The 24,753-nt window shown below is 42.4% G+C and overlaps 2 protein-coding genes across 2 annotated transcripts; both read right to left on the bottom strand.

The window, feature by feature from the left end:
- Positions 1-18: 18 nt before the first annotated feature.
- prpf38b (pre-mRNA processing factor 38B) lies at positions 19-5,261 on the bottom strand. The gene is made up of 6 exons (XM_034104668.2): positions 4,833-5,261; positions 3,991-4,059; positions 3,607-3,758; positions 3,146-3,206; positions 1,464-1,699; positions 19-1,345 (listed from the first exon to the last, which is right to left on the bottom strand). The coding sequence occupies exons 1-6, from the start codon at positions 5,040-5,042 to the stop codon at positions 712-714; spliced, it is 1,362 nt and encodes a 453-aa protein (XP_033960559.1). The 5' UTR covers positions 5,043-5,261; the 3' UTR covers positions 19-711.
- A 4,913-nt stretch (positions 5,262-10,174) lies between these two features.
- On the bottom strand, positions 10,175-23,985 carry LOC117462947 (EEIG family member 2-like). The gene is made up of 11 exons (XM_034105320.1): positions 23,723-23,985; positions 21,793-21,913; positions 21,505-21,534; positions 20,934-21,050; positions 20,418-20,464; positions 18,882-18,985; positions 18,478-18,573; positions 18,173-18,365; positions 17,863-17,999; positions 10,809-10,872; positions 10,175-10,596 (listed from the first exon to the last, which is right to left on the bottom strand). The coding sequence occupies exons 1-11, from the start codon at positions 23,866-23,868 to the stop codon at positions 10,554-10,556; spliced, it is 1,098 nt and encodes a 365-aa protein (XP_033961211.1). The 5' UTR covers positions 23,869-23,985; the 3' UTR covers positions 10,175-10,553.
- Positions 23,986-24,753: the final 768 nt, after the last annotated feature.

The following is a 24,753-nucleotide window of genomic DNA, read 5'->3' as shown; positions in this document are numbered from 1 at the left end:
AAAACAAGACTAAGAACATGTTTGTAAAAGTGTTTTATTAGAAAACAAAATGCAACAGCGCAATAACCCAGACACAGCACAGGCAGGGCTCAGTGTGTGGTAAAAATGAGCCCTTGCAGACGGCCCTTAGAGGATTAAAACATTCTCAGACTGACGACACAGGACCATGGAGAGAGTTGCTTTGTGTAGTCATTGTCTAACAACATGGCTGCTAATCTCAAATTTGTATGTCATTCGCCAGACAAATGCAGTGTATTTATTCAAATCTATAGAAATGTGTTTTGTACTGCCTGAAAACAACAGTTATTATTTATACATTGCATAAATGATATAACGACAGTTCTTAGTTGAGCTTTCAGCGCCATGGGAACCCGTCTGAGCATGCAATGCAACTCAGACCCCTGATCGTGTGTCGACGGCCTCTGAAACGGTATTTACAAATCCACATCTTCACAGGGCAAACAGACGCACCATAGAAAATTAAAATGCAATTTTTGCCACTTTTTAAATTTCAAGTGAAGACTAACAAAGGTCTAATGGAGAGTGAAAAAAGGCAGAAAAACATAAAAGTAAAGCAATATGACATTGGCCAAAGACACAAACTCCAGGTGTCCAATGTGCCGACATTCTTCTCTTCTAATTAACAACTGGGTACAAAAGAGGGGAGGAAAACACAAGAGGAGAAGTAGTAATATTGCTGGCAGGTGACATTTACTCAGTGCTCTGACTCCTTCTGCGTCCAATATGTTTACTATGGTCATTATTGGGCTCTCGCTGATGATGGCTCCTGTCTTTGCTACCACTACGTTTGTGAGAGCGTTGTTCTCCGTCCCTCTCCCTGTCTCTCTCTCGACTGTCTCTCTTCCTGCTCTTCTCTTCCCCCCCGCTCTTGTGCTTCCTCTCTCGACTGCGGCTCTGCTTTTTGGCCTTCCTCTCTTCTCTGTGCCTTTCCCTGTCCTCTTTATGCCTCCTCTCATCAGTCTCCCCCCTGTTCTTTTTATCTTTGGACCTCTCCCCCTCTACGCCTCTGTCTTTATGGTGTTCCCTCTCTTTCTTCTTGTTCTTGTCGTCCCCGCCGTCTCTTTCTTTGTCCCGGCGTTCGTTCTTTCTGTCCCTGCTGCCACTCTTTCTACGCTCCCTTCGGTCTTGGTTTCTGTCTGCGCTGCGGGACCGCCGTTTCTCCCTGTCCCCTCGCTCTCCGCCCCCCCTCTCTTTCTTCTGGCGGTCCCGCTCCCTCTCCAGCTCTCGGTCAAAGCTGGGGCCGTGTCGTTCTTTCTCGCGGTGGTGGCTCCTGCTCCTTGACCGTTTGGGGGACTTTTTTGGACTTGGTGTCTGTTTTGGTGTCCTGACAAAAAACAGAGCAAGCAATTACACTTTCTGGTCATACAGATAACATAAGTAAGAATTAGAGTAAAGAGAGTCATGGCAAGAGTTTGCAACAGGCAACCTTTTAATTGTGTTACCTGGAGGCGCGTTGTTCTCCTTGCTTCCCTGGCTCCTCCACCTCGGGTTCCTCCTCCGGCGTCTCTTTCACAGGAACTTTCCGAGGCCTGGCCTTCATCTTCACGTCAATAGATTTCTGCACGGGCACCGGGATGCGGGGGAACAGAGTGGAGAACCACTCTAGTTTGGTCAAGAAGGAGCGCAGCATCTCTCCAACGGTCATCACACAGCCGCCCCCTGCCTTCACGTCAAGCTCCTGAAATCAAACGGTGGGAAAGAGCCATAGGAAAACTCAGTTAACACAGCCAGGCAGGGCAGAGGTATGTGTGATCGCTGTTTCAATATAGCCTCAAATTATATTTTTTGTGATGACCAAGTACTGAAACTTCACCTCTGTTCATCTAGCTTAACCTCTCAAAACCAATCAGATGTGGCTGAATTTTCTTTGCCAATTACAGAGGATAGTGAACTATAAATATAACAAAAGTCTTACCTCATTTAAACTCTGGCTGTTTTAACAGTGTGAGCGTTGATAATGAAGGGACTGTTATTTTGGGATGCACGCCCCTTTTCTTAAAATCATCTGTTTATAACAGTAGTTCAAAAGTGGTTGCATCTACTGTAAACAGACTGAAAATGAAGGAAAGAGCAGCGCCTGAAAACATTGAAACTCAATGTAAGATAAGCCATGGCTTCTTTTTGTTGCTTTCCCAAGACCACAATGGACTCTTAAGGGGGTGTAAGCGCTTACAAATTGCCCACAGTGTAAGAACAGATTTGGAGCAGGTAGGCAAAGTGCACACCAGTTGAAGAGTTATTGACTTGATATGGTAAGGAACAGCTGCTTTGCACTCACACACGCAACCCAACAGTGCTGAGATACAATATCCAATTCACCTGCTGCACAATGGGCATCTAAAGAAAAAAACAGGGGAATTAACCAGTTGGGAAGGATTTCATATGATCAGTTCAAATATAATGCAACAGAACATCGAAGGAGGCCTAGCTGCACAGTCTGGTATCAAGTATAATTTTAATCAAAAAGGACCAATATGTAAGATTTAACGGCAGAAATCAAATATATTATTCCTAACTTTTCTTCTCGGTCGTGTTGAATCTCGTGAAACGATGTCTATCACTACATAAGGTGAAGGTCGTCTTCCACAGGGCACACCATTTTGCAACGACCATGTTTCTACAGTAGCCCAGAATGGACAAACTAAAACATGTCTTTCATGCTTTAGGGATCACTACTAGTTTACACTAAATCCTACACACTGATCCTTTCAAATATGGCGAATACCTAATAGATGTATGCAACAGTCGACATGTGTTATTAGTTTGGGTATACATGTCCGCTTGACTGTGTATAAATTACTATTTATCCCACATTTTGTGGTTCTGATAGAAGCTAAAAAAATTAAAAGGCATGCCTTATCATTACATTAACTTAAAGATTTAATTTGCATCGTATACATTACTTACCCTGATAAAAATCAGCAGCAGCACAGTGAGCAAGTAACCTAGCTACTCGGGTTTAGAGCACAGAAACTGGGGACAATTAAGCCAAATGAAGGCAAAGGTGAAAAATCAGTTTATGAGCATCACAAGGGGGGGAAATGGAGAGCTTTTAACATGTGTCTTTTGACAAGGTATTTATTTGAGAGAAAGAAACATCAAATTATTACCCGAAGTGACATACCTCCTCATCATCCAGGAAGCCGTCGTACCAATCTACCAAATCTGCTGGAGGCTGAGTGTATCTGAACAAAACAGAGCATAATGAGAATTTGCATCACAAATTCACATTGCAGTTACTTTATGATGTTATCGACCTGTATCAATAATACCTATACACACACACTTTCAGACAAATTTAAGTTAAACTTTTTATGATCTGACTCCTGCATCAAAAATGCATTGCAACTAGCACATTGCAATAAAATGTTTCTTATACACTATGGATACATTTTAGTAGCATAGTGGCAATTAACAAATATATTATCATCGATCAATTAACTTTTTTATATTTTTAACTAAAACTATTGCCTTAGAACAAAACATCTCTAATTCCATCAACATGATGTCTTAACCAAAATGTGCAAAAATATCTAGCAATATTTGCAAAGTATAAAAAAAATTCTCCAGCAAAAAAAGACCTACCTTATGTACATGAAGCCAAGTGCTCTGATGTAAGGAGAGTCTGAGTGAGTGATCAGACCCATCAGCTGTTTGCGAGTCAGCTTGAGAGTAAACAGTTTGTATAGAAGACAGTAAGCAGTAGACACAATACCACCAGTCCCGACTCCACGCACCTAACAAGGATAAAGACATATTTGTCAAGCACATCATTGCATATTATTTACAGCAAACCTATTCACAAAAACGGACCTTTGGACAATACTTAAGCATTAAAGTACAACAATGAAAGTACTTATACATTTTGTAAATGTTTCATACTTGTAAATCATCATCCTCGAGTTTGGAAAGGCAAATGTAGAGGGGGGAAAAGATGGGGAATATAAAAAGCACGTACTTCTCACTTACCCCTCCGCACATTCCAGTCTGGCCTGCAGTCTTTCTGCTTCCCTTTTCCCAAGGCTCAGCGTGATTCACCTGTAGACATACAAAACAATGTAAGGAGTCTTAAGGACAGTTAACACACTGATGTGTCCATGAAACATTATTTGAGCTTCCAAAACACATCTGAAGGATCCCGTCCTGACAACTTCCTCTGAGCGTTAGTGAAGCTGGAGTGATATATGCCAGTGTTTAAATGACACAATGATAGCAACAGGTATTCATTTAAAGTATTTACTGCTACATAAACATACATGTGATGGGTGGATTTGATTTATAGCAAGGCTGTACATTAACAACAGCCATTTTAGAAAATAGATTTTTTTTTTTTTTAAACCTTTGACATAATACTTTACTGGCCTTTTAGTCAATAAAGACAGACGAACGTATCAGGGAACAGTTATTCTGCTCTGACAGTCAGAGACCCCTACCACCTGCCGCTTTTAAGCGGTCAAACCAGCATCTTCATCATTTTACTATTTCTGAAAATATAAAAAACAAACATTCAAGTAATCTTTGTTTATAACGGCAGCCATGTTTTTACGTTAGTTAACTTAAACTCACTTAAAAGTTAATGTGGCGTTGCCGATAGAAATATTAAGGTCCCGTATGTGTGCGCAATTGTTTGAGATACTCGGACATCTTCCCGAGTACTTGTGTTACGATATATAATACCAGGTCTTTGTGGTGGCAGTTTCCCTTGGTATTTGACCACTATAGTAAATAGCTATCGCTACCTTTACTTAACGTTAGATAGACTGTACGGCGGTTACCTAACTAGCATGCGGGTTAGCATTTGCTAAATGTACCTTGAAGTAGATTTCGTCCACAACTTCATGGTACGTCTTAAGTTCGTAAAGCTGAACTTTGAAATACGGCGAAGACAGCACATTTGTGAGAATCATTGGGTTGAGGTTCATAGTCTTTTCGTTGCCCCACAGGGGCAATACATTTCCATGTTTTCCTGATGCAGGCTTGCTAACGGCCTGTGTTGGTAGCTGGTTTCCGACGTTAGCCATGTTAGCTAAATCCCACGCCGCTCAGGATAGTGTACAGTTAGCGTATTTCCGATTACAGATCCATCAATATAACATAGTGAAGTGTCGATATTTAACAGTTCCGTCGGTTCTCTTGTAGTTGATTTGTTGTTTAATTGACGATCACAACTTCCCGCCGTTGCTGTAACGCTAGCTAAAGCGCTGTTGCCGTTGCGCGTTGGGAACCGGAAGTGAACGTTAGTGCTGTGAACTGCGAACGACCGCTGCGTCAACAGGCTTTATGTTAGGAAAATAAAAGCATGTATGCACCTCGTATCGATGTGTATCAATTGCGAAATTGATCACTGAACGTATATTCCGTAAATATTGTTTGTTATTATTATATAATGTGGTGAATGGAAAAGATGTAAGTCGTAGTTGCTTTTTAACACAATGTATCTTTCTTAGCACGTGTTTACTTTGATATGTTTGCTTTGCATAAACCGGAAATTCAATTATCGCAATATTATGAAACTCCACCTGCCGATTTAAACTGATCTTCACCCTTCTCTTGCGTTTCGGGTCAAAAGTGACCGAGTGACTTTGTTTTTTATCATAAATATTGTGTTTTTCATCCAATTGCCTCAATGCCTTATGTTATCCTCCACACTAGGCCTCTTATACAATTGATGATCACCACTTGCATTGATTTTTTTAGTGATGTATTCAGTGATGTACCTGAACGCGTTTAATGAACGATCGTTCATGAACGCGTTCATATTTTGGGCGAACGTGAACTGAACGTACTGTATTTCCGCTAGATGAACGTAATTGAGAACGCGTTCATTCTCAGCGCTGTATAACGGCGTTCAAAAGTGCGTTCATTCTCAGCACTGTATTATAACGGCGTTCAAAAGTGTGCCAGATTTCATATGCCTTTCAGCCGAAAACCCAGTTAAAACACACCGTAAACAGGCTTCAAAATAATGCGGAAAACCACCCAATCTGGCAACAGCAAGCTGCCTGTGACGCGTACGCGCCTGTCACCCCTGGCTGTCGCACTAAAATATAAATATACTAAATATATCAGACTCCTCACAACAAACAATGTGGAACCGGCGAGCATTGAATGAATGAATGAATTAGTATGGATGAAGCCGAGAGCAGCTGCAGCAGCACTCGCTCAGAGTGAGACTCTACGACAGGGGTGGGGAACCTCCGGCCTCCGGGCCGTATACGGCACGCGAGACAATTTGGTACCGCCCTCGAGGTAATTTATAAACACACGCAAAAAATAAAAAAATGAAAGAAATCTAGACCGCAAAAAAATTAAACAAGCGAGTGCCTGTTTTTCCTGGCCAAGGTCAGGGTCCTTGAACACAACATGAGCCTAACGTGTCATCACGTGGTATATGTCTCGACTGACAGGGGTGCAGTTCTGACGGAGAGCACCAGAACGCCACTCCAGCACTTCAGAAATTGCAGTACCGATAAGTCCATACACATGCCGCAGTTTCTGCGTGTCTGTGTCTTTAGTTGAAAGCCCAGTGGCGATCTGCTCATCTGTCATACTGATCAGACAGTCAATAACTGTGTTGTTATCATTAGCATCTGGTTAGCTAGCTATGCTAACGAATATAAGAAGCTTTGTCTACAACCAGTGAGGTAAAGGCACATCTTTATATGATCATTATAGTTATAAAAAAAATAAGAGAATAAAGTAAACGGGTATAAAATACTATATGACAGTTATTAATAAACAAGAATACAGTTTGAAAGGGGAGTGATTTGTCAAATATCCATAAATTAAAAGAAAATCTGCTTACAGTTGTGTTTGGGTGTTGAGAGATGTGTCCATAGATCTCCTAATGTTGCTCTCAAAGTGCAACAAATCTTCCCAGGGGAGCATGCCCCCCGGACCCCTCTAGAGGAGGTTAGGTCCCCCCCACTTAAACCATGTTCACATGGATAGGAAACTAAATACATTTGCACACATCTTGTGTCCATATCTTTCTGTGTTGGTGGTCACGCCACACCCTGCACGTGCATGCATACGCGAGTCATGGTGAGATATCTGGATTAGGAGGTTGCTTTTTCTTTGCACAGAATGAAATGAATGGGCTGTGATTTTAGTTTTTTTAAGCAGAGGTCAATAACTTGTACGGCCCTCTGAGGATATTGTAAAAATTGAAATGGCCCATTAACATCGTACAGGAGACAAATAATAGCTCGCAGCAACGTATTGAAAAAAGAACTATAAACTATAAATTAGTTCATTTTTGAAACCATGAACTTTAGTTCAACATTTTGAATTATGAACTATGAACTGAACTAGTTCATTTTAAAATGTGTGAACTATGAACTGAACTAGTTCATGTAGAAAGTGAACTTTCCCAACACTGGATGTATTCAACAGTGAAACAAACACCCATGTTTTCGGTCAGAATTGACCGCCAAAGGAAATTCACCCCTGGTGTCATTCTGTCTGTCACCCCTTGATTCTACTTGCTTTGACTGTTCAAATGAGATGTCAACCATCAAAATTGAATAAGGGGTTCCAGAGATATCACTGTGCAAAACACACCGGTCAATTTTGACCGAAAATAGTATGGGAAGGGGCAGGGGCGGACTGGGGGGAAAAAGTGGCCCGGGGATTAATTGACAGACAGGCCCACTTAATGCGCGGCATGCATCGGCCGGCCGGCGACGAAAGTATGTTACTTAACAAAAAACCCTATGCATTTTATGTTATTTTGGACAATTATTCATATAGTAATCACATTACCTGAGCCCTTGAGTTGCCTAGAGCAAAATAGTTACAGCATATATTTAGTGATTTTAATGTTAACAGATCATTGATGCAATAACATTTTGACCCAATTTGCCTCACTTGACACATGGAATAAAACATGGGCGTAGGAAGCATCCTCAATGTGGGTGAGACAATTTAACAGGGGGTGTGGGCAGGTGGTGGACCTCACCTCCTCTAGGGGGGTCCGGGGGTAAGCTCCCCCGGGAAGATTTGTTTTTAAATGTTGAAGTTAAATGCATCAATCTGGTCCATTTTGAGAGCAAAATTAGGGACTAAATCTATGGCAGTCAGTAGGGGCTTGGACTGTGAGCCGTAGGGTCGCCGGTTCAAGTCCCCGACCAGACCTATTTGGAGTGTGGACTTCTACTTGGAGAGTTCCCAGTTCACCTCCTGCCGTGGTGCCCTTGAGCAAGGCACCAGACAGGCACTTCCCCCTTTTCTATCCTACGGGTACAGCCGTACAGCCACTCCCCCTGAACCCTGTTGTAACAACATAATACACTTTTTGGGTATGCAGCTTGGGATGTGAGGACATGGCTTAGAAAGGGCCTTCTGTCCTGCCAGTGTTGGCAGGACATTAATTAAAATGTCGAACTCGGACTTCATTTTAAGGACATTTCGGCCAGGGGTGTAGAGCTATATTTGTTTAAGCACCGGATTGGCAAAACAGGAGAGTGTGTGCACCAGTCTGCCTTGATCGATGTATTCATGTCTGTGACTCTCACAGTATCTGCTGCCCGCAGCTGTTTTATAGAAGGAAAACCTCCTTCACTTCATGAAATCTCTGCAGCACCAGGAGGCAGCGGGAGGGTTAACTCCGCCTCTGAGAAGAGGAGCGCGCAGTGCCTTTCACGCACGGCCTTCACTGTGTTTACCTTCAGAATCATTAGAAAGGCTAAAGAGTGGTGTGGCTGATGTGTTTTTAACCACACACACCTCGACACACACACACACACACACACACACACACACACACACACACACACACACACACACACACAAACACGATTTAAACGCAGACTTTTGTTCCTCCATGTTACGTTGTTATTGTTTCACTGAGCGGACCCGCACATTTTTTTCAAACTCTCCCCTTTGGTCCATCTGCGCGGTTTTGTGCGCTGTGATGATTTGGCTGTACCTTTAGTAATGAATATTAAATGTTGTGAGGAAATCTTTCCACCAATAATTCCAATAAAAATGTATTCACTTCAGGTTTACGAAAGTAACTGTAATCAGATTACTCGTTTTTCAAATGTAACGCGAGCTGAATACAGTTACTTGATTTTTGTATTCTGATTACGTAACACCGTTACATGTATTCCGTTACAACCCAACCCTGGCCACACCCCACTGGGCTGGGCTGGGCCGGAACACTTACAAATGTGGGCCGGTAGGATTTAGGTAAGCAAAAAAAAAAGGGAGTGGCCGGAACACTTACAAATGTGGGCCGGTAGGATTCAGGCAAAAAAAAAAGATTTTTTTTTTTTTATAAACTTTTTTTTTTTTTTTTTGTGGCCCTCCGGCCCACACACAGCACCGGCCCACCGGGGAAACTCCCGGTATTCCCAATGGCCAGTCCGCCCCTGGGAAGGGGGGTACGAATGACCTAACGCAAGAGAAGGGTTAAGCTTCCATTTTCGTGATATTTACATATTTAATATGGCGTGTTATACTACATGGTAATAATATCAATATATACATCTCATTGAGTTAGTTGTCTGGTATCCCCTTAATGTTAAATGCTCTGTCTTTTGGTTATTTTATGTAATTTGTTAATTTTAAAGTGTAAACAAATATTACAAATGTGCCATGGACTCTGGAATAAATAATTGCCTAGAAGATGAAGAAAAAATTGCAAAAGTATCAAAACGTTTATTTTAATGTTGTGTAAAATGTTCTATGGCATCCCTACTGCAAAAAGACAGTAGAACAAAAGGTTACACAAAGAGCAATTTTTTTCGAAATGTATGATTTATTTGGCCTGAAATAAAACATTTAAAAAAACAAACTATAGATATCTTAAAAAACATTGTGGGCTTTACACATATGACTTTCATTATGTAGGCTACATAGTTTAGATATCACTTCTTAAGTGGCAGCAAATATATATTTACGAAATCTCTGATAAAAAATAAATTAATCGCTTCAAAGACAACAGACAAAGGCACATGCTCAGACAAATAGAAATCATACCATCAAAAGATCATGGTATTTAAATAGCAGTCATCTCTCCACCACTTTAAATGTCACAATGTCAGATGTGTACTACTTTAGATGTATGGGACATGTAAGGAACCGACTAAGTCCCCCCTCCAGCCAAACACAATACAATTAAACTGAGGAATACAAATCAACCATAAGCAAAGTTTTTTTTTTTAATAGCAGAGAAACCCCTTACAGCTTAAAGCTCACCAAGATGGGTGAACAATATGTGTTGAATTACAGTACTTAAACCTTTCAGTTTTCATAAAAGAACACCCACATAAATGTCAGTACATTAGTTACCCCAGCACCAAGATGTTCAAAATGTATGTGGCCTTCACCTCCACTTCTTGAACACTAGGGAGCTCGTCTGGTCTACAGACACTGTAGGTCAGATGCAGAGAACTGCCTTGGAGAAATGAAATCTCCTGGAGTGAGGCAGGATCAAGTTCTGATGGCACCTCTACAACTCTCCAGTCTTGTGTCCTCCCGCTTCAGTGTAACATGGCACCCTTTGACAGTCACATGCTTCCTAAAGCCTAGCGCTTGATTACCACCTGCTCAAAGGCTCCAGCTGCAACCCTGAAAGAGAATGTGCAATGTGTTACATGACAGGAAATGAAGGGGCTTTTATATGTAGAACTAAGATTATGATGTGAAACTGAAAGAGCATTCAACGCATGATGAGTATATTCCTCATTCGGGTCCCCATTCAGCACATTTGAAATGAATTTAGATAAGTAGTTAATGTCTGCTTTGTAGCACCAACAATCCACAATTACATAACAACCCACCTCATGTGCTGGCTTCCCAAGGCTGTACTCCCACCAGGACCAACAAACAAGCTTAGCCCCTCCTCTGCAGAAATACACAAACACACACATACACATTAGGGGGATGTAGTAGCTAGTCTGAGTCAGACCTTTTGAAGAATATTCAGGGTAATAGTTGATGGTTAAGAAACAAACTCAAAAGATACACTTTCACATAAAAAATGTATGCAACATCAGTCTCAATGGCGTTAAAGACAGGGGGCAGACACAGTGTGTGCTTGCCTATCAGTGAGGTTAAACTGTCCTTGTGGTATTCATATAAATGATATTCAATCTTAATACTTGAACCCTTTATCAAATAAACTATAATACTTAAAATGGAAGGTAACTAAGGTATTGTTCCATTTGGCTTCCATTTTATGGTTTGCCACCATAAACATTTAATCATTTTTAATCCATTGAAGGAAGTACTTAACCTGTTAAGCCCGAGAGACCCCGGTTCCGGGGGCCTCCTGCAATATCTTGCAGAAAACAGTGTCTGAGGGCATGTTCATTTAATAAACTATGAATGTTTTATATCCATGTAACGGGAAGAAACTCCCCAGAAGGAGGACTCGTCTGCGAGCGTCTGGTGGCCGGGCTTGCCACGGAGCCCGGCCGGGCCCAGCCCGAAAAGGCAACGTGGGGAACACCTCCACTTCTCCGTCCCGCGGGCCCACCACCTACGGGAAACAGCGATGGGGTCGGGTGCGCTGCCAGAAGGGTGGCAGTGGAAGCGGAGGGTCTCGACGGACCAGACCCGAGCGACAGAAGCTGGCTTTGGGAACATGGAACGTCACCTCTCTGGGGGGGAAGGAGCCGGAGCTTGTACGGGAGGTGGAGCGTTACCAGTTGGATCTGGTTGGGCTCGCCTCTACGCACAGCGTCGGCTCTGGAACCTTACTTCTGGATAGGGGTTGGACTCTATTCTTCTCCAGAGTTGCTCAAGGTGTGATACTCACAAGCAGGGACGTGCACAGGTACGGGCTAATGTTGCCAGGGCAACGGCCCGTTTGGCCTTTTTGGCTGACCTGCCCCTCTGGAGAGAGCGAGAGTTTATTTTTATTTTTTCTGTTGTGGCCGAATCAACATGATAAGCCCACAATTAGTAGCGTCTCGCTGCGGGAAACACACTTTGTCAGCGCTGTCATCTGCCGATGTGTTAAGACCACCTCAGTGTGGGATTTTGGAAACTTGATTTTGAGTTGTCTCATGGCAGTTAGGGAATAAGGGACAAACCAGGGGACTTTACTTCCTCTTGATACCGTTGGTTATTTACAAAAAAACACCTAAATATAGCCTACTTGTTGTGATTGTGTGTCTTTTCATCTGTAAACTCCTTCAACGGGGCCGCTCGCTCTCTTTTCTTGATCGCCCTCTCATGGGTGAATACTTCACTGTCCCGCTTCATTGTAGGATTTCTGCCATGTCTCTACCACTTTAGTTTGACCATCTCTGTTATTAAGTTACAGAATACTAAATAAATAAGTAATTAGATACCTTACCGTTACTGGCTGCGCTCATAATGATAAGAATAAGAATAATGTGTATTGAACTGGTTTAATTAATTAGTGAGTTTATTTAAGGTAGCCTAATTAGTTAGAAGCAGGGGTTAAGTTGGGATTTGATATGTGGGGGGGGGGGGTGCGAGAGGAGGGGGGGGCGGAGGTCGAGGATCTCATTATTTGACCTTAAGGGATATAGGCCTACACTGTGGCCCTTAAGGCAACTGCTCCATTATCTGTATCAAATGCACCAAATGTCACAATAAAAATAGAAAGTACTACAAATAAACTGGAATTCATTTATATCTTAAATTATCAATATATATACACAAAAAAAGGTTTACAAATATCCAACCTTCAAATTGCATTTTTAAATCAACACTGCTCTGCACACTTGCTAAAGAACATTTGTGTGGAAATCTCAATTCATTTGTAGGGCTGCGTGAGTATGGCCAAAAGTATGGGAGTAAATCTCACTGTAAACAATTTAATCATCACCAAATTCTGTGTTATTATGACCGATCATAACTCAGCTTTATGCAGACATACATTTAGCATGGTGTACAGGGCCGGTTCTTGGCATAGGCGACATAGGCGGTCGCCTAGGGCGCCAGATCTGGGGGGGGGGAAACATTTTGACTGTTTGCGCTCATCCTAATTTTCGGCCTTGATGTAACAACATTCATAATTAAGTCAAGGTAACACCCTTTTCACCCCGGTTACACTTTTCATTTCCCCTGTACGATGAGCGCTGTAAGTGATGGAAGTGGGGGGTGTTGGCTTATCAGGCGTCCGCAGCTCACAGCCAAAGTGGGTGTGGGATCGAGCGAGAGATATAAATGCAATTTATGTAAACAAATATTTCCAAGGCACTCTTTTATAATTATTGGGGTAAACAGGTTTGAAATCATTTCAATGTATACTATAGGACAGTAAACCAAAAATATCGTTTAAAACTTGAGATACAAAAATATGCATAAATAAATGTTAACTAGGTAAAATAAAATATGAATGAACAACAAAAATAAAATAAGTTGCATTTATTTGCTATTGGCTATGGTAGGTCATTGGTTATGTTCACATACTTATTTGATTATTAAAATGTAAACCAATCTTTTTCATATGGGTGTTTTACGGCCCGTCCACACAGCGGCGTGCTTTGAAAGCTTCACCATTCACTTTGAATGGGGTGACGTCACTTTGCTGGCGTGGCTCGCTGCAAAAGTTGAGCAATGTTCAAGTTTTGAAGCCACGGCAGAAGCGTCAGCCAATCGAATCATATGACAGTACAAGCTCTAGTCTAGCCAATCAAACCGCTGCTTGTATGTCAGGGGCAGGAGTTTCATGTGATTGGTTGTTGGTTGAGTTTCAGACACGCCCGCCAGGAAGCTTCAACGCACGCCACTGTGTGGACGGGCCGTTAGAGTTGTACCCCCTAGATCAGGTCTCTAGTAATGTGTGCTCTAAGTGCACCAGATTGAAGCATGTTACTTTAAATGTTCAAACATTTCTTCCCGGAGGGGGCATACCCCTGGACCCCCCTAGAGGATGTGATGTCCTCACCCCAATTAAAACATGATCATATAATACTGAATACATTTGAAGCCTTTTTGATGTATATGACCTATGTCAATACGTTTCTGTTTTTGTAGTGCATTGGTCTTTTGTAGAGATTTTTCATTTATTTTTTATATAATCTATTGTGTATTCCTTGGAAACTTTTATTTGTTCTACTGAACGATTTTCTGGCAGGGGGGGGCGCCAGCTAAAATCTCGCCTAGGGCAGCAAATTGGTTAGAACCGGCCCTGATGGTGTAGGAACCGGGCTCCGGCACACACACACACACGGTGCTGCAGCTCCTGATCGGAGCAGAGACACACGTTCACTAAGCGGAAAAACTATATCCTGTCACAGAGATCTGCTATTTTAAATTTTAAAGTCAACACATATCGACCCTAAATAAAGTCTATATTAAGAACGAGAGATGTTTTGACATTATGGCTTAAACAAATGAGCGAGGGCGATGACGTCAGAGCATCGTCCTATGTGCCGGGGCTGAGCCCCGGACAGCCCCGAACAGCCCCGGCCCAATTTAACCCCTGGTTAGAGGCCCTATTTTATCAGTATGTCTGGACTGCACAGCAGTTACAATGATCAAACTACATTAGAACAGAATTGTCCCCATTTTGTCTTTAATAGTTACTAACATTAGATATTTTAATGAGATATGGACCGCAAAACAAAAAATGTCCCTGATTTTCATTTTTGAAATTAAGTCACCGAATGCAAGTAGTCGTCTTAGCTTATTTTGTTATGAGATGTGAATTACTGTTCAATGTAGTTGATGTAATAATCATTTGGTTTATTTTACATTAAAAAAAAAGGTCTTATGTTTTTTTTCGGGGGGAGGCCCTTTTTCCAGTTTAGAGCAATAGCCCTTCCAAATGTCTGTGCACGTCCCCGCTCACAAGTCCCCGGTTGGGTGCTTCGTTGTTGGAGTTTACCCCAGTGGACGAGAGGGTCGCCTCCCTACGCCTGCGGGTTATGGGGGGGGAAAACTCTGACTGTTGTGTGTGCTTATGCACCCAACAGCAGTTCAGAGTATACGGCCTTCTTGGAGACCCTGGAAAGAGTCCTGTATGGGGCTCCTGAAGGGGACTCTTCGCACATGTGGGCAATGATGGAGACACTTGGAGGGGCGTGATTGGGAGGAACGGCCCCCCTGATCTGAACCGGAGTGGTGGTTTGTTACTGGACTTCTGTGCTAGTCATGGATTGGCCATAACAAACACCATGTTCGAACATAAGGATGCTCATAAGTGTACGTGGTACCAGAGCACCCTAGGCAGAAGGTCCATGATCGATTTCGTTATCGTATCATCGGACCTGAGGCCGTATGTTTTGGACACTCGGGTAAAGAGAGGGGCGGAGTTGTCAACTGATCACCATCTGGTGGTGAGTTGGGTCGAGTGGCGGGGGAAGCCTCTGGATAGACCTGGTAAGCCCAAACGTGTAGTTCGGGTGAACTGGGAACGTCTGGAGGAGGCCCAAGTTCAGGAGGCCTTCAAGTCACACCTCCGGCGGAGCTTTTCGGGCATTCCTGTGGAGGTTGGGGACATTGAACCAGAGTGGTCGGTGTTCAAAGCCTCTATTGCCGAAGCCGCGGCGGGGAGCTGTGGTCTCAAGGTCCTAGGTGCCTCAAGGGGCGGTAACCCTCGAACCTCCTGGTGGACACCGGTGGTCAGGGAAGCCGTCCGACTGAAGAAGGAGGCCTTCAGGGATTTGTTATCCCGGGTGACTCCCGAGGCAGTTGCAAGGTACCGACAGGCCCGAAGGGCAGCAGCCTCATCCGTGGCCGAGGCAAAGCATCGGGTGTGGGACAAGTTCGGAGAAGACATGGAGAAGGACTTTCGGGGGGCACGAAAGTTGTTCTGGAAAACTGTCCGACACCTCAGGAGGGGAAAGCAGGGAACCATCCAAGCTATGTACAGTAAGGATGGGACGTTGTTGACCTCAACTGATGGGAGTGTTCGGGCGTTGGAAAGAACACTTTGAGGAACTCCTGAACCCGACAACTCCACCCTCTATGTTAGAGGCAGAGCTGGAGTATGACGGGGAACAACCCCAATCTCCCGGGGGGAGGTCACTGAGGTCGTCAAAGAACTCCACAGTGGCAAAGCCCCGGGGGTGGATGAGATCCGCCCAGAAATGCTGAAGGCTCTGGGTGTTGAGGGACTGTCATGATTGACACGTCTCATCAACATTGCGTGGAAGTCGGAAACAGTACCGAAGGAGTGGCAGACCGAGGTGGTGGTTCCCCTTTTTAAAAAGGGGGATCAGAGGGTGTGTGCCAATTACAGAGGCATCACACTACTCAGCCTCCCCGGGAAAGTTTACTCTAAAAAAGGTACTCGAAAGGAGGGTCAGGCCGATTGTCGAACCTCAGATTGAGGAGGAACAATGCGGATTCCGTCCTGGTCGTGAAACGACGGATCAGCTTTTTACTCTCGCAAGGATCCTGGAGGGAGCCTGGGAGTACGCTTATCCGGTCTACATGTGTTTTGCAGACTTGGAGAAGGCGTATGACCGAGTTCCCAGGGAGTTACTGTGGGAGGTGCTGCGGGAGTATGGGTTGAGGGGGTCTCTACTCAGGGCCATCCAATCTCTGTACTCCCAAAGCGAGAGCTGTGTCCAGGTCCTCGGCAGTAAGTCGGACCCATTTCCGGTGAGGGTTGGCCTCCGCCAGGGCTGCGCTTTGTCACCAATCCTGTTTGTAATATACATGGATCGGATTTCGAGGCGTAGTCGTGGGGGAGGGGGTCTGCGGTTCGGTGGACTAAGGATTGCACCACTGCTTTTTGCAGGGTGGCTGGTGTCTCCCTTAGGGATAAGGTGAGAAGTTCGGTCATCCGGAAGGGACTCGGAGTTGAGCCGCTCCTCCTTCGCGTCGAAAGGAGCCAGTTGAGGTGGTTCGGGCACCTAGTTAGGATGCCACCTGGGCGCCTCCCTAGGGAGGTGTTCCAGGCACATCCAGCTGGGAAGAGACCAAGGGGTAGACCTAGGACCAGGTGGAGGGATTATATCTCTTCGCTGGCCTGGGAGCACCTTGGGATCCCCCAGTCAGAGCTGGTTGATGTCGCCAGGGAAAAGAAAGTTTGGGGCTCTCTGCTGGAACTGCTACCCCCGCGACCCGACCACGGATAAGCGGGAGAAGATGGATGGATGGGAAGAAACTCATCCAACTGATCATTTTAATTTTTTTTTCAAAAAAAAACCCACAATGCTAACGCTGAGCCTCTGAATTAGCAACGAGCGAAAAATGCTAACAGATGACTGCACAGAAATTCACTCACAAAACCTTATTATTTATCTTTGCTGCACATCTCAACCGATCGTTTCACATCGTGAGGGGACACAGAATCGATGGGTACCCTCATTATCACTCAATGATACGAACTCTCGGAGATAATAACAAGAACACACATCAAACATATGGCGCTAGTTAGCCAAAAACGGCAAAATGGCTCACCTGTGTGGTAGTCTGGTCAAAAGTGGTCTTCAATGGCATTAAAACGATGCTGAAGTTAATCCATAGGTTAATCCAATGTGTCTGTGTCACTTTGAATGATTTCTGATAATCCATCAGAAATAAATCAGCTTTTCGGTTTTGAGATGTCAAACCTAGAGACAGCTTCGCTCTGGAGCAAAACTGCTTGCGCGAAGACGCCATTTTGTTTTTTTAACATGAGTGTGTGCGGGACGATTCCCCTTCGATTCTATTGGCTCCTAAATATAATGTTTAAAATAAAAAACATCTATATTGATTCTGACTTTGATTTTGATTGATTTGTTTGGGAATGTCATTTTCGAGTCTGAGACCTGAAAAACAGGCTCAGGGCTTAACAGGTTAAAGACGTCACGTTGTAACATTGCAACACCCCAAAGTAATTTGATCCCACCAGCAGGATGTTAGGCAACTTTCTAAGTCCGCCTGCATAGGTCCACTAAATCACAGATTAGATGTACACACCCTCTGCACTGGAGTCCAAGAAACCGCTGCTGAAATCCTGGCTCTGCAGGATTTTCTCTATTATGTCATCAGCATCCACCCTGGTGGCATCAACTCTCTTCAGCTGATTCTCCATTGAGTTCTGCTTGACTGGATGTCTAATGTAGAAACAGACAAAGAGTGGAATATTACACAAATGTGCTGCATAAGGAAAATATACAATATATTTAGTGGGTCATAAAAACCGTTACCAAGGTTTGTTCACAATGATCATTATGGAAAGCAGTTTGGAAAATAAAGGTTTGAAAATAAAAAGGGGAAAAAACTTTACCTATGAATTTTAGCTGGGGTAGAGGGGTGTTCAGATGCATGTTGACAGGTTGCACAGGCGGGGGGAGTCATCCTGCTCTCCCCCTGCTGGTCACTGGGTTCCAGGATGCTGCCGATGCCTGTGGAGGCAGAACCCCCTGACCCGCTCCTCCGATGGCACAGATCTGTTAAACTGGAGTGATTTGAACTGTAACCTAAAGGTAAGGAGAGAGTGAAAACATTAAGGTCATGCCAGTGATTTGTGTATCTGGTGTGGTTAAAAAGTGGCTTATGGGAATAATATATTATGTGTCCCTGGATTGGTACCTGAGATTTTTGACTTCTCACTTGCATAGCTGGGTGTTCTTGAATGGCCGTACGCTACCAGCTCCTCTGGGACAGAAACGGACTTAACTGTAGAACCTAAATGATAAAAGACACAAATACTCAGTGGTGAAACTAAAAATCACAAGATGACACAGCTACAACTTATATTCAGAGGACATTTTTCTTATTTGAGGTAAACAAAAAACCTAGTGGAGTCACATCTTTGGTAAATCATCATAGGCTTGTGAAAAAGAACATTGAATTCATTTAAAATTGTTACTGTTGACTATGGCTCTTTAAAGGACCATTTCAAAAGTGTTGACAACGATAGCTGCTTGTTTGCTTCTGTCAAGAACATAGAAACTAAAATGATAACCTGGCAGAAAACTCTTTAGAGTGTGTACCAGTTAGTGAATGGAATATGTGCACGTCCCCTCCCTTCCTGTCCTCAAGAAGACACTCTGCTTCAGCCTGTGGGTTTCCCAGGGTCATGGCAGTAGACGGGGGACTAAAGGGAACATGAGAGAGAGTGATGTTACTGAGGAGCAGGGTGGTGTAACAAGCATCGCTCAGTGTTGTTAGAAAGCAGCTCCTTCAAATGCTCTTATGTTAGACACAGTTATCGGACCATAGTCTGATTAAAGCCCACATGAAGGACCAACAGTTATGGACTTTGGTGACTTTAAGTTACAGAATACAGAATGCACAGTGATTTTCTGGGATCGACTCCTTCAAAATCTATAGTGCTGACCAAATCACTCTGGTTTATGTAGAAAACCTTCATTTAGACTCTTTTCGTGCTCCTTAAGTTTACTAAACCTGTACCTGGGCATGTTGTACCTATACTGATGAGTGGATAGCATACAATCTTGTTAAATGCAATATCAAAATCTTCACAGGCAAAACACAATGACCCTATTGTTTGTTATTTGTAGCCTTTATTTAACCAGGTGAAAGCCCCTTGAGATTAAAAGATCTCTTTTTCAAGGGTGACCTGCCTATAACTAAAGTAACAAGAACACTGGGTTGTTTGGTTCCTTGTCTTAATATTGTTCATTTTGCAAATTGAGCTGCTGTGATGCAAGAAACATTTTATACTTGATTTGACAATATCGTATCATATGTGGTATTGTGGACAGATATAGGATTACTTTATATACCGGACCTTATCACGGGAAACCCCACATATGTGCTACGCTAAATAAAGGGATGAGGGCGGACAGTCAGCAAATCATAAAAAACAAAAGCGTCATCTCCTTTGTTTCATCACACACACACACACACACACACACACACACACACACACACACACACACACACACACACACACACACACACACACACACACACACACACACACACACACACACACACACACACACACACACACACACACACGATGACTAACACCCCGTGGGCTGAATGACTAGCCCTGCTATTAAGATTACACTTGAGACATCTCCTAGGCAGCAGTGTGTCTACTATTACACTGAGAGGGAGTAGTAACAGGGAAAGACTGGTTATAGAAAGTTAACAGCTTGCACATTGGCAGGAGAGTGTTGTTACATCATGTCTTTGACAAACATCTCTACGTACAGAGAAAAAACCATCTGGGCTGAGCTGATCACACATCAGCTGTTGTTCACTATCAGGGTTAGGCACATCAATGTCTGACTGAGGGTTTATTAGCTCTCAGATAAGCATCTGATAACTCTGACAACTCAGTATTTTTATTTATCATTAAATTATTTGAAATCGATGTGATATAAGACATCAGTATTGGGTCACTTTGATGACAGACAGGACGTGACGAGAACAGTTTCCTCTGTAGTCGGATGCAGAGGCATACTTCCTTTTTGACCACAAATACAATCAACATAACAGACACGTCTCCAGTGTTATGAGTAATGATGTATAATATGGTTAAAAGGAGCTCTTACGTTTTAAAACAGGGGTCTCCAGACATAAGTTGTGTGGTGATGACAACCTGTAAACAGAACAAAATATGTTGGTTTTAGGCTGACAAGCATCTGTATTTGTAAGATGGGGAAAAAGCTACGACGTAGTGTGGTTTACGAGGGTTACTTTTAACAAAGGGTTGGAATGAAATGTTGTGAAATGTTAGTCCATTGGAGGAATGTCTAAAATGCATTCCCATGGCTCAGGCAGCTTATAGATCACAAGCTCAGACATGTGTAGCATCAACTGTCGGGGCATGCCACGGCTCCACTCAGTACATAAATCCAACGTTTTGTCATCTTCTACTGATGAACTCAGGAATGGATGACTTCATGTAGAGTGGCACAGTTGAGCAAGAACAGGTTTTAGGCTTTTCTATGCTTTTCTAAAAGCTTGGACTTTAGCAGAACATTGCCAGCGTGGGAGAGACTTCTAATTCCATTTCAAACAATATTGAACGGAGGATCGTGGAGCTTTGCGTTTAAACACTACCACACCTTTAGAATTGAGTTGTCCTGTCTGGTGTTCTTGGTGTCGTATCCCTCTAGGAGACACCGTCGTGTGGTGCTGCCAGACCCAGCAAACTCAGACAGGTTCAAGTCAGCAAAGCCCAGCTGCACAGGGGTATAAAGACCAAGCAGTTACAACAGTGTGATCTCTGTTAAAGTGTGAACACTAACAAGGTATCTGTACATACAGCATCATCCTATAAAACATACAGTAGTATTTGTTTAAAAAAAATCCAGCCCATCATAGGTTTTTAGAAACACACCACATGCGACGGGACCTTACATTCCTGAGAAAGCAGACAAACTAATTCTTCTCATCATTTAAGTTATTGGTTAACAGAGCCTTAGTTTTGATTTAGAGATGTTGCAATCAGTAACCAAAGCCGGAAGCTAGAAATAAAAACATTCATTGTGAGACTCACCTCACTTATGGTCACCTTCACACATAGAGGCCGACTTTTATCACATACATTTTATGATAAGACTCCTCTAATGGATATCTGGCCCGTAAGCGGCTATGTTTACAACAAAATGGTCAACAGACTCAAGAACACCTTACCTTTGCAAAGGTCTTTCCACCCTTCACTTCCTAAAATGACAAAAAGGGAAAGTTATATACTGTTTACATTTAAAAAATATATATATATGAGTCGTTGTAGAATAACCACTGGCTGCACCAAGCTTGTATGGTTACACATTAACAGTGCTCCTGGTCTCATGTAGGTTACATAAACATTTCTTAGCACATTCACAGTTAACTATCTGGACTCTGTTTTGGAAAATTGCCACTATGTCTTTTTGTGGTGTCAACAAAATAGAGCTTGACGGCAGAGAAAATGTCCTGTACCTTGCGCACAGACACCCGGCACAAACAGGGGTCGAGTACACCTGTTCCAGCATTGGCACTCATCTTACACACAAAGGAAAATCTCTTCCTCCAGTGTACACAGTTGGCTTGGACTTGCTCCCTGTGAGAGATAACACATTTAGAAACACTTCTTCATACAGAAACAAAAACACAAAGGCATAATGATTAACAAACAAATATATATCCCAACTCTTTCAGATTTATGATAGTTTACCATCGAATTGTATGACGCAGAGCATCAAGAAAGAGAAAGATTATATCTTTTTTTTAGGAATATATATACACTAAAATTATATTTAGTGAAATGCTCCATTTTTACACCTTGAGTTATCCCCTCAAAACCTATTAGATGATTATTCACTCGAAAACATCAGCTTATTCCACCTGTTCAGGATCTAAATGTGTGCTGTGATGTTAGTCCAATTCTCACTTGACATTTGGATGTTTCAGAATAAAACAGGCATTGGAGGAAAATAACAATTGTAAATAGGAATTATGTGAAAATAAGAATTTCCGTTCGCCCCTATACCGCACACAAGATTGACAATTTGCTTGTATTCAAAACAGAGGATGCAGCTGTGGTTGGAGTAGGGTAAAAGTGAGACACAGTGTTTGGAAACAGAGAGTAACCATGGCAAAGCAATGAGGGTTAGACATGTGCTATGCCTGTCTTTCTTTCCATAGTGACTCATTTAAATGCTACAGTAACGTTACACACACTTATAAACACCATCCCCAAACCTTGTGCGCTTCTTTCATTGGAAGAAAAGGCTTTGGTTCTAACTGCCATACATACAAGTAATATCAGATACCCTGCATATATAAAACTGACTAAAAGAGAAAATGAGCCTGCTACAAATTACACACTATAAGGAGTCTGCTGTAGAACACAATCCCAAATATAATATTATTATTAGTAAGCAGTGGTGAAAAGTGAAAAAAAGTACATTTACTCAAGTTTTGTACTTCTTTTGACATATTTGTTCTTTACTTGAGTATTTCTATTTCATGCTCCTTTATACTTCCACTCTACATGTATTTGACACTCAGTTACCAGTTACTTTGTACATATAAAACACATGATATGCTGATATGGTATAAAGCAGTAGGCTACTTTAGTACTACACAGTATTTCAAGTATCTAGGCCTACATTTGGTCAACACTCACAAACTACCATACTAAAATGATCTTACATGTATAAAAACAGGATTATACAATAACAATAATATGATAAAAAATCATGTTCTTTATATTGTTCTGAAACGGGTCATTTTGATGCTTATACTTTTGTACATTTAAGTAACATTTTAAAAGCAGGACTTTTACTTGTAATGGAGTATTTTAGGACCATAGTATTTCTCATTTTAAAGTAAAGGATTTGAGTACTTCTTCCAACACTAGTAAATACTGTAGGCTACTGCAGTCTCACTCACAGTATCTACTTGTTGCTTAGCAACTACTTTGATCAACAGTGTACATAAGTTAACGGAACACACATTCACTTCCTTCGATTGAAACATAACCCTACATTATATTTTTTAACAAATTAGCGAGCTCTGGCTCTATTAATATTGTGTAAATCTCATCTTCCTGGTTGTAGGGCTATATCTCCTAACACAGCAGCTCAGCAGCACATTGTAAACTCTTGAAGTATTAGTTAGTTAGCGTTAACCTAGCTACTGTTAGTCAACGTTAACAACACATAACCAAGTTAACGTTGATCGTTGAAAGTCAGGGAATGCTGTTGCCAACAAAGGAGCAAACCCGTGACAATAAATGTTTAAAAAATGTCCATATAAACCTGAACACGGACTTAAAAATGGCTAAAAACAAGCTCAACCTAAAAGTAATTTTAGCATGTTGGAACAACCAGGGAACCGTGGCTATAAATAGAAAAAACATTCTTACCGAGACGACTCTTCGGCAAAGCCTCCATCTACCAGTCTCACTTTACAGAATAAAACTCCGTTTACGAAGGGAACAGAGGACAATTCCTCCAAGTCGAAGTCTACTTTAAATTTAAATTTCTTTTTCTTCAGTAGAATGAACGACATATCCTAAACGTCGCTGACAGTCGTGGTAAATCCTCAACTGAACACTTTCTTTGCTCCTCCTCGTCTCCCAGCTGCTGCTTGTTGCTGCAGTCTGCAGACAGACACGACTCAAAGTTCAAATCCGCTTCTCCACCCACTGAAAAATATAATACGTGACGTGAAGGAAATGCCACCGTTTGATTGGACAATGCAGGCCTGGAGTAAGGAGAAATACCCAGGTCACGATTGTAACAGTTGTAGCCCGTACTTCACTTCTGAAACTCATTCATATGTAATGCCCTAAAGTGAACCTATTACCCTGACCACTGAAGTGTTTAGGAGAAGTGGTTCCAATAAACAGAAGGGATAATATTCAGCAGGCATGTGACCCAGAGCCATATATTCGGCTCTGATATGTGACCATAAGAAGAAATGATGGAAGACATGCTAAATAAGCACATATTAATAATTCATAAGGCTGAAGAACCATTATATATTTTGTTATGCACTTACTTGCTTAAAGGGCCCATGCCATGCTTTTCCGGTTATTACCCGTCCCCTTGTGTGTTATGAAGGTTTTTATGCATGTGAACGGTGTGCAGAGTCAAAACCCTCAAAGTACACCCTGTAGCGAGTAAAACACACAGAAAAGAGAGAGTGAATACTGCTGAATAGACATACTTTACAGAGATGCTGTATGCGAAACCAATGTGAGTTTGGAAAATTGCACAGTATACATCTATTCTAGTAGACCTCAACAATGGAATTATGATCAGTGGAAATGGCATGACATTAATGAGGAAGATGTTTTGGTTTAAATTCGTTTGAACACACTTTGAATTGAAAAATAAAGAATATATATGTAGGCAACATTTAATGTTTTAGCAGGCTGGCTCAAATGTTATC

The sequence above is a fragment of the Pseudochaenichthys georgianus genome, chromosome 17 (assembly GCF_902827115.2).
Source record: "Pseudochaenichthys georgianus chromosome 17, fPseGeo1.2, whole genome shotgun sequence".
NCBI classification, from domain to species: domain Eukaryota; kingdom Metazoa; phylum Chordata; class Actinopteri; order Perciformes; family Channichthyidae; genus Pseudochaenichthys; species Pseudochaenichthys georgianus.
The sequence above is the reverse complement of the archived record's forward strand: the minus strand, read 5'-3'. Positions and strand labels throughout refer to the sequence as shown.